Source organism: Kryptolebias marmoratus, linkage group LG10 (genome assembly GCF_001649575.2).
Source record: "Kryptolebias marmoratus isolate JLee-2015 linkage group LG10, ASM164957v2, whole genome shotgun sequence".
Classification (NCBI taxonomy): domain Eukaryota; kingdom Metazoa; phylum Chordata; class Actinopteri; order Cyprinodontiformes; family Rivulidae; genus Kryptolebias; species Kryptolebias marmoratus.
In genome coordinates, this window is record NC_051439.1 from 4,371,897 (window position 1) to 4,387,155 (window position 15,259).

Consider the following 15,259-nt stretch of genomic DNA (forward strand, 5'->3'; position numbering starts at 1 on the left):
ACACACCGCTGTGTTTTTAAAGCGCTGTCGAGGAACAGTTGAGTCATACCTGCACGAGACGTTTATTAAAATTCCTCATCCGTTATGATGCTGGTGTAAGAGTAGAAACACTCCTAAGGTGACCGAGTGTTTAAAGTCCTCACACACACACACACACACACACACTCCAGCGCACACGCTGGATTCTCTCAGGAAGGGCTTCGATAAAACACTTTCACTTGATTATGAGGTTTGTGAAATAAATCATTGGAAAACTTTAAATATCACATATAAAAAATTCCCTCTGAAGTTGCTTTTTTAGTCAAACGGCTGAAAGAGTTTTATCATTTGGAAAAAAGAAAGAGATTTTTAGGCTTCTACATGTGTTAAAGCTGCACTAAACCCTGTTTTTTTTTTTGCTGCAACTTTTGGGTGTAAAACTGAACAACCAGATTAATTCTTTATAGCGTCCGTGTCTGTGCTCGTTGGTTTCACGCTCTTAAGGTCACTGATGAAGCTGCTTTTTTGCCAACACACACCTTTTTATTAATAGTTCATTTTGCAGCACAGAGTCGCCATCTGGTGGACACTGAGGTATAACCACTAACTCACTACTGAAGGCGAAGGGCCGTGATGTTTTAGTTCGCTTCTGTGTCTTTGTGTATATGGCATGAAGCACTAAACGAATCTTAATAAAGCTTTCACAAAGTAATCATTGGATGTTCATTTACAACTCATAACATTTTCAAGTCAACCGGATGTAAGATGGCCGCAACAGCAAGTTACCTAATAAAACTCAAAAATAGCTATAACCCAGTAAATTTTAATCATTGGATGTACATCTACAGCTGACTATCTTTTCTAGTCAACCCAGTTCAAAATGGCTGCCACAGCTAATTAACACAAAATGGCTATAATTCAGTCAATTTAACAAATATTAAAGCTAAAACTTTATGTGGTAGTAGTAGATAAAAATTTCCAAAATGTGCTTCAAATGTTATGTAAGATATTTGCTTAAAATTTTGACATGAACTGTTGGAGTCAAATCTATGTCTGCTAGAAAAATACCTCATGAACTACTGGACAGATTCTAATAAACTCTCAGTAAGTTTTTGAATGTTCATTTACAATGGATCAACTTTTAAGATAAGATAAGATAAACTTTATTGATCCCACAATGGGGAAATTTGCAGGTTACTGCAGCTCAATACAGAAAGAATGAGATGAAAAAGAAAACACTATGCACCTATTATAAAATAGCAATGCACATAATATACACATAAGTATATATATACACATCTACACACATATACATCAATGAACACTATATATACAGATAACAGTTCCATAAAATAAATGAAATGTGAGGATGTGCGCAAGTGATGGAACAATTTATTACAATACTGTGAGATGTATTAGCATGGCTCTAAGGCCATTAAAAGTAAATGAAGGTATCAGTTATTATTAAAGAAAGTTTAGTGGGTTACATGTAAAAATCCAACAAACTGTGAATTTTATGTTCTCCCAAATAATTTATCAAGATACAAATATAAACATTATTATTTCAAAGTGCAGTACTTCTTGATTTTCCACAATTAAAGTAAGAACTCTTATAGGCCTCCATATTTCAGTGGTTAAATTTAATCAAATTTAATTAAATTTAAAAATGCTTTTATAATATAAAACCTAATAATGCATTTTATTATTCCAATCTTTTATCTTCTTTTAAATCTTCAAGTAGGTTTTGTGGCTCTGGACTAATGATTTTTAGTATGAAAAGAGGCAGAAATGTAAAAGTTACAGACAACTGATCTAAGTGATTAATTAACTGATCTAATTGATTTATCTCACTCTGGAAGTGTCTGTAAACAACCTTTGGTTTAGCCACTGATCCTGTATGTGTTTATGAGTAAAAGCTGGTGTGTAAATCCTGAACTAAAAGCCTCTGTGGTTCTGAGAAGGAACAAGACACGCCAGGCTCTGTTTGTCCTGTAGATGGCGATCAAATATTACAAACATCTCTGTTGGTCTGAGCACATCCCGACCGACACATTACTGCACTTCTTCAGCTGTTAAAATCTGTTAGACTTGTAATGAACAAAGCAAAACACAAGTAGAATAAATAAGTGTTTTTATATTATTTGGTCAAATACTGGTGAAAAGGGAATTAATTGTGTTCATCATGTCTATAAAAAGCTGTTAATGAACGGTCTGTGCTGCTCACATCAAACTTACAGACCTGTGTCTAAATCCTTAAATAATTCTTAATTTAAAACAGTCGTGTGACACTACTGCATTAATCACAGTTTCACAATAATAGTATAGATCAGGCATTTATAAAAACTGCTTGAGGTTTGATGGCCACGGGCAATTCTCATAAAACCTTTATATCAACCACAGCTTCATCATGGACAACAAAGTCTGTTTCTCACTGTTTTAGATTAAAATTAGTCATTTTTGTTTGGTTAATGTCCAAACTGTATACTTTCATGGATGCTTCCTCAGACTCCTCTCTGTATTTTAACCTCCACAACACGATTTGATTCATATTGTCTTTTCACCTTGTATTCTTCAGTCACAGGAAGACTTGAAACACTGGTTTCTGTTGGCAAAGTGAGCAAAAATACTTTTAGTGCATTTACTTTGAAATGGTCACATTTCTAAACCCACGTGAAAAACAAAACTGCTACAAACAGCCCAATTTGTAACCCAGTACTGGGTCTAATTTGGACCGAGACAAGCCTGGTATAGTTTTAACTCAGCAGGGTTGGGTTCACAGTTTGACACAGCAAATAGGGTTAGTTTTCTACTCAAACATTATTGGGTGAAAATGCTAAGCAAGTAAAATATTAGGGTAAAAAGAACAATCCAAAATCTGCCTTATTAGATAATTACAACTTGGGTTAGTGTTGGCTAGCTTAGCACTAATGATTTTAGGAACCTAAACTCATTGTTTAAAGTGCAAATTAAAGTTATTAATAAAGCCAACCAAGTTAAACATCTTCTGACAAGTTGTTTTTAACATCTTATGTTTACTTAGTACATCCTTAAGCAAAGGTCCTAAAGCATATTATACAATTAGAACAACTGTTCTCGCTTTTTCTTCTTGTTGGGACTTGAAACCAGCAGGAACCATTTTACAGAAGCTGCCATGTTGTATTTTTGAGACCTGGTTGTAGGACTTTAAACCCTGCTTTCTCCACCGCACACAATCAAGCGTGAAATTATTAATTAAATGTGACAGAAAAATAAATATTTGAACAAGCAGCAGCAAGATAAGAACTAAATGAACCAACAAGACTCAACACAGGAGAAAAAAAAGTATTATTTTGTAATAAGGGCAATGTCCTGTTCATTTATATAGAGGGGGTGAGACCGAAAACTTCTACTGGACCCAGCTGACAGGGAAGCTGATTCTGCTACCTATGAGCAGTCTTTGGTCCCATCAAGTCTGATTTGGTTAACTTCTGGTTTAAATGGCGGATTGTGAGGAATGACACAGCTCATCTTGACCCAGCACTGTGTCAAACTGTTTGACCTAATATTTGGTCAAACCAACCCAACCTATGACCCAACAGCTTTGCTGATTCATCAAAAAGAAAAAACAGTTTTTAAAGTGTATGATCCATCTTTTTGGCTTTGAAAGAGACATCCAATCTCTGTAGTGAGCTTAGCTAATGCTGTTATCTTCTGTTTATCCTTTAGCTCAGATCAGATGTCTGGACCAATCAGACAACTGCTTACAGGTGTACATGTTTACCCCACTCTGTTGCCATGGTTTACCAAAGATTGTTTTACAAATGCCAACTTCTACTAGCCTAATATGATACTTGAGGTATGGAAGTAGCTCTGATATATGTTTCATAGTGTTAGCATTGTACTCAGACTCATTGAGATTTTGGCAGCTTTGTGGGGACAAAGACATTTTTAAAAGGGCCATAATCGGCCCTCGAGCCACTTATTTAATAGGCCAGCTCTAAATACAAAGGCAAAGACAACAAATCATTAGAGCTGCAAATTTAGAAAGTGTAAACTGTAGGGACTGGTTGTTTTTCATTATCTGAGGTCATCTTTATCCATTGGTCAAACAACATAATTCATTAATTCTTTAATCTCCTTTATAACAACTGCTCATTTGGATGATTTAACTCTCATGTTTAAAGTGTGCTTTGGTCATTCATTGACAATAACATTTTTTTTTTTTCAAATAAAAACAATCTAAATATTTGATTCACTTCGTGTAACACATATTTTTGTTTTATCCTTCTTTGAAAAAAATCTCTTGGACAGACAAAGGCCTTCTTGTGCAACACGGCCGTGTTTAAACAAACCTGACTTTCTGACACTCACTAAGCACCGACATGCAGCTGCTGGACGTTCACAAGACTCCAGTTCACCACAGAGAGAGGGATGTGACTGCCAAGTCATTATGCCCCCCTCTCATACCCCCTCTCTCCAAAATGCTAATGATATTTACAGGAGATGGAGAGGGGAGAGGCCATCAGCAGCAGGTGCAGCTGCTGGATGCTGCACTGACACGTCACTGCTCTGCAGAGAAACACAAGGCTCATTGTGGCTGTTTAAACACTCACACTGGAGGCACTGAAAGATCTGATGGATGCATTTGTTAATTCAAGTGTCACATGAGCCCCAATGTGGAGTTCAGACACTTTTACAATTAAATATCTAGCATTCCTTAAAACAAATAAATAAATAGAAATTTAAAAAGCATATCACCTGCCAGCTTTAATGCCAGAATTTTAGACTAAGATCATATTATGTTCACAGACTTGTAGCCATTTTGGTAAAACCTCTAATTCAACTTCATGCATGATCTCATGTGATTTTTGCAAAATCTCACACTCAGAGTGTGTATTGTAAGAGACGGTCAGCTACCACCACATCAAATTTTACAGCTATATGTGTAAAACTGGCCAAGTTTTAGTCATTTTTGTGTTTGCTAATGTCAATTAGTTATGGCAGCCAACTTGAATTGGATTACTCTAAAAGTTAATCAGTTGTAGATGTACATCCAGTGATTACCTTCTGTGAGTGCCATTGAAATCAGTCCTGTGGTTTATGGGATATTTTGGTAACAGACAAAAAAGATTGAGTCAAACAGGTTTTATGCCAAGGTTTTATGCAAGAATAATGCACATTGTGTATGGCTCAAAGCATGTGTTGTGAATGGCTCTCAGCTAAATTAACACCAAATTTTAGCCCAATTACTGTAAGATTTATTGAAATATAAGGATTTCTGTGTTTTCTAAGGTTACTTGGCAGTGGTTAAAATCTTGTATTGCATTGACTCCAAAGTTTAATCAGCTGTAGACGTATCCAGTGATTATTTCCTGAGAGTTTCATTAAAATTCATCCCGTGTTCTAAATAGTTAATGGCAAAACCTTAAACAAAGATTGTGTGCAGTCTGTTAGCATTCAGATTATGTGTTGGGGATCAGTCTCAGCTACTACCAAATCTAAAATTTTAATTTTAATCTGTACATAAAGTGAATATTTTCTACAGGTTTCATTTAAATCTATCCAGTGGTTCATGAAATATTGAACTAACTTTACAGACGCGCACACACACACACACACACACACACACACACACACACACACAAACAAATGCTAGGTAAAAGTAACAAAACACTGGTTAAAAGTTAAAAATTACAAAACATTAGATAAAAGATAAAACACATTGGCTTAAAGTACCAAAATGTTAGCTAAAAATGGCAGTTCTTTAGCTAAAAGAATCAAGATACTTTTGAAAACTAAAATTGGTCAAATATTTGCAAAAAGCCAAAGGAGCATTACAAGAGAAAAACACAGCCAGTGTGCTGAAGACTTCAAACAGAACAATCTTTTGGAACTAAAGAGATCATTTTATATTTTGTTATGGATTTTTTAAAATATAAATAAAGTAAAATATTTTAAAAAGTATAAAAGTTACATCTCCTGAATGAGCTGAAAATTTGGATATAGAAATGGCTAAAACACCACGGGTTGTCCAGGAGTTAGATTTCAAAAGATGTCCTGAAAAGCAGTAGAGAAACAGGAACACAATAGTGTTCGCCTGTTTTCAACGACATTCTTCACAAATATTTTGGTTTCCTTGTTACACTGAAGACTCCGACAGATTTAAGCTCAGCTCTAAAGAGCTGAAACTCTCAGCTGCTGACTCCATGTGAGAGAAATCTGCATGTGTCTGAGGAGAGACTGGAGTGCAGATCTGAACACCAGAGTAAATATTTGGCAGTGGAGGGCTCTTGGAGCTGCAGAGGGCCCACTCTGCCTGGAGCCTGCGGGTGTTAAATAGATTAAGGAGCTGCTGGGCTCTTTGTGGAAGGAGAAGTTGCCGCTCTGTGGACATGACTTCTTTGCTGTTGCGTGTTTTGGCTCTCCAGTGGAGTGGCCTCTGCAAACCGTCCACTTCAGCTGATCTGCAGAGACGGGAATCCACAGAGAAGGACTCCGAGATTCTGACTTATTGGTTTATTTTAACCAAATGATGAACAATCAGATTAATCAGTCAAACTTTATTTATAAAACACTTTTCATACAAAGTGTTGTACATCAGATAAAAACAAGACAAATCATCAATCAAAAGCAACAAACAAGCAAAAAGAAAAAGAAACACCAGACATGTTCAAAATATAAATCATATTAACATGAATTATAAAATCTAAAGATTAGTAAAACCAAGACTCTAAATTAAAGCCACAACATCACTTGAAAGATTGCTTATCATCCGCTGCCTTTCATACCAGAGTTGGAGATGAGAAATGAGTTTTAGCTGTTTGCAGTCTCATGAGATATGGTAAGTTGTCACGCTTAGAGTATGTGTTGTGGATGACTCTCTGCGTCTACCACTTCACATTTTACCTGAATATCTGTAAAACTGACTGACTTATAGACATTTTTGTGTTGGCTTATGTCAACTAGCTGTGGCGTCCATCTTGAGCCAAGTCGACTCAAAAAGTGAATCAGTTGTAGATGCATATCCAACGATTACTTTCTGAGAGTTTCATTGAAATCTGTCTTATGGTTCATGAAATATTTTGCTAACAGATGACTCCAACTGTTGATGATAAAGTTTTATGGAAAAATCTGACAGTGAGTAGTGTGAGTTGTGAATGAATCTCAGCAAAAATCACACCAAACTTTGGCTAAACATTAGTAAAATTGACTGGATTTTGAGCAGTTTAGTTGGCTATTGCGGCCATGTTGTATTGGGCCGGCTCTGAGAGTTAATTAGTTATTGATGTGCATCCACTGGTTACTATTTGCCTTTTTTTAAAATTCGTCCAGTGGTTCATGAGATATTTTGGTAACATTTCGGCGGCGGGCGACAAGTAGCTTTCAAAGTAATTAAGACTGAGTCAAACAATTATTTCAAATAAATTACGTTTAATTGATCATTAACAGCAGCAAATGAACGTGAAGCTTTGAAATCTAAAAGGACTTTCATTAATGAGCCCTGAATCACAGCTAGGATCTCCCAGAGACGTGGAGCAGACCGGGTCCGGGTCCCACTGAGCTCCAGAGAAAACCATGACAACCCAGAACCAGCTCCGATTTATCCCCCGAGTTAAAGGACTTTGTGTCGGAGCGTCAATCAGCCATTATGGCGGGACTGAACAAATGCAAAATCTTGACTGGAACAAATGCTTCCAGCGCGGGGCTACATTTTCCCCCTTTGTTCCCCTCCTCTGCTTGGTGTGTATCTGTGTCCCCCCACTCCTGGCCCGACCACCCAGGATGACTGAGGCCGGCAGCACTCTCCGGCCTCCTACACCTCACTGAAGAGGATGAGGGTCGATATCAGTATCAAATACAGAGGAGGAGGACATACACACACACATACACACACATCAGGCTGGATCCGCTCAGCTTTTATTGGGTTTTTCAAAAAACAAAACAAAACAAAAAAAATGCTTGGACTGAGAAAAGCTGTGCTCTTCACTTCAAACTAATATTCATTTATTTAGTTATTTAGTCATAGAAATGATTTAATGAGCCTAAGCAAGATAAAATATTTAAGCGGTGTTTTTCAGTGGCAGAATGATGAATGGCTGATCATTTGTTTTACCAATTAATAAAATCTTGCCAGAAGTGATCAGTCAGTGTCAGAAAACACAACAGGGTTTGTTGGAAGTAAATGAATAACATTTTTCCTGGCAAGCTGCCCTAAAAAAAAAAAAAAAAACAAAACATTTACATCCACAAGTAAATGTTTATAACCAACTAAAAGACTAAACAGGAACATTTCAAATTTAAAATAACGTTTTTTTATTTTGTTGCCCCTCCCCCCCAAAATTGTTTTTATTACTGTTTTATGCGACCAATTTACCAATTACATCAAATATTACTAAAGAAAAATATTTCCTGTGAAAAATACAGTGTGAATGTCTGGTGAGGTTAAATCTGAGTTGTTTATGTAGATTTTTTTAATAAACGCTAATAATAACAAAAACAGTAGCTACAATAAGCAAATATGTCGCTTAAAGCTAAAACTAACAAAACAGCAGTGAAAAGCTAAATTAACAAACCATAAACTAAAAGTTTAAATGATCAAAACAGTAACAAAAAACCTGAGACAAACAAAACATGCGAGAAAAGCTAAAATGATCAAAATCTTATAGAGAAGTTAAAATTCGCAAAACTGTAGCCAAAAGCTAAAATTAAAAAATAATTAGCACAGTGGCTAAAAGCTAAAATGAGCAAATATAGTAAGTTCAAAGAGTACAAAAGATTTGAAGAGTTCTCCTTTCATTTTGATAAAAAAGCAAATAAAGTTAACTATTCAAAACGTATTAAAGTTACCAAAAGCAAAAGTCATAGCGATAATGTCCTGAACAGCTGAACATTTTGATATATGAATGGTTAAAGTAGCTGAAAATATGCTGAAAAAAACATGTACGGAAGAAACTTTAAACAGGAAAACAATAGTGTTAATGTTGGCTCAGGGTTCACACATGAGGTAGCCTATTAGTACAAATATATTAGTACAAATATGTGTAACTTTCCTTGTAAAGCCCTAAATGACGGTGAGTGATTAAATATTAGTTTATGGTTGCTTCATTATGAAACCAAAACAGCGTCAACAACAGATTAATGTAATCTTTATTTTTCAGAATACATGATTAAATTGAAACTCAGATTGTCCAAAATAGGTTTAGAAAGAAGGACTATCTGGTTCTCTTTTCCTGTCCAAAAATAGCCCCCCAGCCCCCTCTTTACCCCCCACCCTCCGACGTATTAGAGGCACATTAGTTAAACCATCACGCTAATTGCTCACTTTGTATGTAAATATTGGACACGTTGTTTGGACAGGAGAAGGAGGGAGAGTTGCAGGGGGGTGTCAGTGAAGAGCTCGGGGTGGGGAGGGGGGGGGGGTAGTTTGATGATGGGACAGCCTCTGTTGTCAGTTGCCACCCAAGACGTGATTCAGCTCCAACAATCCCCATTATCTGACGCTACGGGACGAATCTGGAACGATGACGAGTGTTTCCTCGGCTCTTTGTTGGCTTTTTTTTCGTTAAGTCCACACCCCACCGTCCCTGACCCACAGTCACTCAGGTACTCAGCGGAGGAGGGGGCTTTATAAGCGCGAAGCGTGGAGTGGTGTTTGTGTAAACACGCATCTCTGTTTGGAGAGCGCGTAAAGTGGATCTGCGGAGAGGGATTCTGGTTCCGGACAGGCTTTATTTGAGGGTCTTTTTTTCCCCTTTCAAAACAAACCCTGACTGAGTCCCAGTAACGGGATGGCTGCACCGACCAGGTTCAGTTTTTCGGTCCGGAGCATCCTGGACCTGCCTGAACAGGACGTGGAGGCGGGGCGGCGTTCCTCTCCGGTTTACTCCACCTGTTCCTCCACCTGCTCCTCCAGCTCACCCTACTGGGTCCACTGCGACCGGAGTCCTTGCATGTGTGAGTGCATCACAGGCAGATCCACCTACTGGATCCCATCCCAGCAGATCAAGTTAACCTGAGTCTGAGTAAGTCACAAACAGCAGTATTTTAGTTCTTTTAACGCGGGTTTCTGTTTATTTCTGTAGCTTCTGATGAGGGTCACCTGGAACCCTGCCCCGACTCAACCAAGCCGGATGAGTCCCCCCTGGACTCGGAGCCGGAGAGAAGCAGGAAGAGCAAGAAGCGCCGCGTCCTGTTCTCCAAGGCGCAGACCCTGGAGCTGGAGAGGCGCTTCCGCCTGCAGCGCTACCTGTCCGGGCCGGAGCGGGAACAGCTGGCCCGGCTCCTCAGTCTCACCCCGACCCAAGTGAAGATCTGGTTCCAGAACCACCGCTACAAGATGAAGAGGGGCCGGGCGGAGGGCGCGCTGCAGGACCCGGACACCCCACAGCCCCCGCTGCTGCTGCGCCGGGTCGTGGTTCCGATCCTGGTCCGGGACGGGAAGCCTTTTCACACCTGTTTATTGGAGCCGGAGAAAGTCGGCTGCTCTTCCTCCCCTCCTCAGGCCGTGCCCTTCCCTTTAACCTTCCCCTCCCTGCCCCCCCGGTACCAGCAGCACTTCCCGGCCTCCGGACTCGCCTGGAGGGACTTTTGGAGCGACTCGGTCCGGTTTCCAACGTTCAAGTGAGCGCTTCAACAAACACACTCATTTGGAATGGCATCAAATGTTTTCTAAATGTTTTTAAAGCCACTTAAACATTTAGATTTTTACTTTAGAATGAAAGATATTTTGCACATATTATTCTGATATTCTGTGTTGTTTTTTATTTTTTTATTTTGAAATAAAAACATGAAGATTTACTTTAGGCTGACTGCAGCCTGTAGATGTTTTATTATCAGCTTTTTTATTTTTTTAAAAATATTTCTATAAATAACTTGTAGTGAAGATTTAAACCACGGCTATCCTCTAATGAATGTTATTTCCTGCTTTTAAGGGGATATTTTTTTTTAAATTTCAACTGTTTTTATTAATTAATAAAACCACTCTTATTTGACTATGACTTTTCTTGAGTGTAATGTGTTTTTTAAAACAATAAACACATTTGCTTGCAAAAGTTGGTACAATTTTCTATCTATTTTAGTGTATCTGTTCATGCATATCTGATGGGGAAAAGATGCATATTTTGCTGTTGTTGTTGTTTTTCCAAAATGTGAAAAATTGTCATTTTCAATTGTATCTTTACTTTAATATAGTATATTTTATATCTTTAAAGAGGCTGACTTATTTAATGTTAAAAACTATGTGTGCTCAACAAACATCACTTGGAAAAGACGTGGATTTGGTTAAGAATAACAGTAAACACTGCCGTTTTATTATTATTATATTAGCAGTTGAGCTGCTTTACTTATTCAATTAACTTTTAGTTATTCTGAGGAAAGTGGATTGAATGCAGCTGGTAACATTATCTGGAAATGCTGGTGTGTGAAATACTTGTTTGAAGAAGAGTTTGGGAGAATTAAAAAGCAGATAATTAACTTTACTCAAACATATTTTTTAAGTATTAGACCAAACTAAACAGTATCTGTTCTTTGCAGATTGTCATGCTCTGTTTACAGAAATGTTTTAAAAACATACTTAAAAGTGAAACGAGTTGCCATTTCGTCAAACATTCCACTGTTTCACTTCAAAATATCTCGTCCAGTCTTGTTAAATTTGCCTGAGATGAAAAATATGCCTCAGTGTTTAAAATCATGTCAGTGCCCGGGGTGTCCTTTTATTTTCACGCCTCCTCATAATGTTGTTTGCTCGTCCTGTGACCCTGCAGCCCATCGTCCCTGTCACCTGGTCCTTTGTCCCCCTCACTGGGGCCACCTTGTATCACATATGGAGGGGCCTGGCCGAACCCCTCAGCTTGCTGCATCTCCCCTCAAACACCCTTTTTGTCCGGGGGTCCCCCCCCTCGCCCCCCCTGAATGGACCATTGTACCTCATCCAAAGAGTCTGAGACAAAATCTTTAGTGTTTCAATTCTCGTGATGTTTAATCAGTCCCTGCGACAAATTTATGAGGTTTAACAGCACAATGGTGTTTTAAAGCATCTTGGGGGTTTAAGGGTGACAAAGACAGGCTTTTAGAGGTTGCCATTGGTTTTTTAAGTTGGTTAGAAGAATTGTCTGAAAAGGACGGCCTTGTATTGGTCTGCCCATCCTTTAGTTTTACTCACTGGCCTGCCCTGGGGCCTCTTTAAGGAAAGTTATAAGATACACATAAACGGGGCCACAGGAGGAGTTTTGTTAAGTTGCTGCAATAACAGTTTTTTATTTTATATTAATATCCAGCATAGTTAAAAACATTGATCAATGTGCAGAATAATTTGGCAAGTTTTATTTGACTAAATTACACAAAAATAGTTGAAAAATGTCACAAAAATTGCCAATTTTCTGATTGTTTTTGCTCATTTGCAACGAGCAAATAATATATTTTTTATTTTCCCAGGGAAATGTCTCATTGAGACTAAAAACCTTATTTTCAGGAGGCACCTAGTCAATAGGGAAGTAATGAAAACAACAAATACATTAAATAACAACAAAAAACAACAGATATTGAGCATATCCAAGTACACAACTTAACTGTCTTCCAAACCCAGAGCAGCAGCGACATCAATCAGAGTCAGAATACTTTGTTATTTTCAGGGTGAAACTGTGTTTGTTACAGTAGATCTGTAAAGAAATAGTTCCATAGAAACAACATGTCAAAGATAAGTAAATAATAAGAAATCCAAATAAGAAAGAATAAGAACAACATTGACCAAGATATCTATTTTCTCTATCTCTCTTAATTTTAGTTCATCTACTAAACTGGGTCCATTTAGAAGTCACAGATAAGACTTTTGTGTTGTGTAGAAAAACAAGAGAAAAGGTCCTTTAGAAAACAAATCTTTGGTGCTCTTTATATATCCTGGAACTTCATGAATATGGTGCACCAAGAAGAAAGAATAATAACATCAACAAGCTGTTAATTAAGGAATAAACAGTTTTTTTAAAATCAAGATATTTTAAATTGCTGCAGTAGCTGAGTAAAGAACAAGCATGTGAAACCCTAGCTGGATTTATAAATATAAGCTACAATCATTCACATTGTTTTACTGTTATTTGCTAAAATATATTCTTTTTCACAGTTAGAAAACCTTTACAGTATAAGTAGCAGATCACCAGCCAAGATTTGCACAACTATAAGCACAAAAACAATAACATGTTTATCTACTTTAGACACAGAAATACATCATGATGTCCAAAAAATGTTAAAAATTAAAAACAACTGCAGCTGAACATGTTTTGCTTGTTATCAGAGGAACTTTAAGAATTTAAAATTATTAATATTTATTTTATTTTTTTGACTGATGAGAAGTGAAACGTCTTCACCTACAGAATGAAAGTCCAGTTGTTTTTGTTTTTTAACCTTTTTTGAATAACACCTGTCCAGATGACTAAAAATCTACACCAGCACATCATGATGTCACTTCCTGTCATTTTAAAGCACCAACTTTCAAATAACCACAGCTATGAACATTATGACATAAAGGTTCTTCCCACAATGCCTTGCAAATGCAGATATATCCTGTGATGTTGATAAAATCTTGGCCAAATAAATTCAGTTCAATTAAATTCATTTTTTTTATATCGTGCCAAGTCACAACAAGTCCCATACATTATAAAAAGCCAAATAGTAAAAGTTATGTATCTAAGGAAGTCAGCAGATTGTGTTAAACCTTCACTTCGCCTCAGTCTCCCAGGTGTAGGACTATATGTTGTTTTTTTATTTTTATTTAAACAGTTATTGTTTACATAAATGTTTGCTCATCAGTAAGAAAACTACAGTATATTTAGTTGTGACCTCCATAATGATCAATTAGATTTTGGTAATAAAATCTTTAATCAGTCTGCAGAGTTGTTCTTGTGTTGTGCTGAATGGTGAATTTATTTTGCTCTTTTCTGCAGGCTTCAATTAACATTTTCATAAAGAAAGTAAAAGTGCCTGACGTTTAGCCCATCACTGTGTAAATGGTGAATAATAATAATCATCAGATTATTTGAAAAATTTGTGTCTGACCACAGAATACATTTTTAACAAACAAATTAGCATATAAAGTGTTTCGTTTTGCAAGTGATCTGAGCTTTTTAGCTAATTGGTTGTGTTGTTGCACAAATTTTGTGAAATGTTTTCACAATTGTGCTTATTGTTAAAAAAAAAGAAGAAGCAGTAAATATTTTAATTAACAATGACAATGAGGTTGTTTAGCACTTTTACATTTCAGGCTTTAACATTCAGAGTAATAAACAGATTATTAGATGCAGCTCTTATGTTGCCTCACACACTTTAGAAATAATCTAAAATTGTAAACATTAGTCACGCTCATGTTATGAGATAAAAAGAGTCATGTTAGCCTGGCCACTATTGCACCAAAGATTTTACATTTTTTACTTTGACCATATGTATCACACTGTAAGAGAACTCAGATGAGTAAAGTTTTGCATTTATAATATCACTTTTATAAAAGCAAATGCAATGTAATTCTTTCAGCTGAGGCATCAAACTAAATTATATCATCTTATTACTGAAAACATTCATGTATTGACTAAATTAGATCATATTATGAATTATTTTCCATCCATGTATAACTGTTATACATTTTCATTACAGATGATGTGCTGACAATTTTCACCACTGTTTAGTTATTAATAATTTACAATTTGATCAATCAATAAGTCATCATGCACTGTTGGATAGATAAAACAGGTCATTTCACTCAATATTAGTTTATGTTTTTTTCACCCACTGGAGATTTTTAATTTTCAAAGTAACCAACTACAGCTGTAAAATGTTTGTCCTCTAATGGGGAAGATGATGTTAGAGGAGGAAAAAAAACCTAAACTACCCAATTTTTACAACTTAAAATAGAATAGAAAAGTAAATTTGACCAGTTGGTTTCTACAACAGATTATAAGTGGAAACTCAACAAAATAAGCTTCAAAATCTAATAAAAACAATAATAATAAAATAAAGAAACAGATAAAACAACTTTATTCAGAACTTAGTAAATCAATATGTTGGATTCATTTACAGTATTTGATAAGACTGAATGGGAGAAACACTTAGAAGGTGAATATCATTTACCTCAAGGGAAATGATATTTATGCCTGTATAAAAATATATTTTGCCTCATGTTGGTAAAAGAAGCAACTCTGCAAAAATACTTCCAATCTCAAAAGGTAAACCAAGGAAGATAAACCTACAGATTTATTTTCTGTATTAAAAACGGGTTTCATATTGATGAAAAATATATAAATAATCTTTTTTAATAACT

General features: G+C 36.5%; 1 protein-coding gene across 1 annotated transcript; it reads left to right on the plus strand.

Moving 5' to 3' along the window:
* The first annotated feature begins 9,452 nt into the window (after window positions 1-9,452).
* On the plus strand, window positions 9,453-10,942 carry nkx2.9 (NK2 transcription factor related, locus 9 (Drosophila)). Its single transcript, XM_017421528.2, has 2 exons — window positions 9,453-9,912; window positions 10,041-10,942. The coding sequence occupies exons 1-2, from the start codon at window positions 9,747-9,749 to the stop codon at window positions 10,580-10,582; spliced, it is 708 nt and encodes a 235-aa protein (XP_017277017.1). The 5' UTR covers window positions 9,453-9,746; the 3' UTR covers window positions 10,583-10,942.
* The last annotated feature ends 4,317 nt before the right edge of the window (window positions 10,943-15,259 follow it).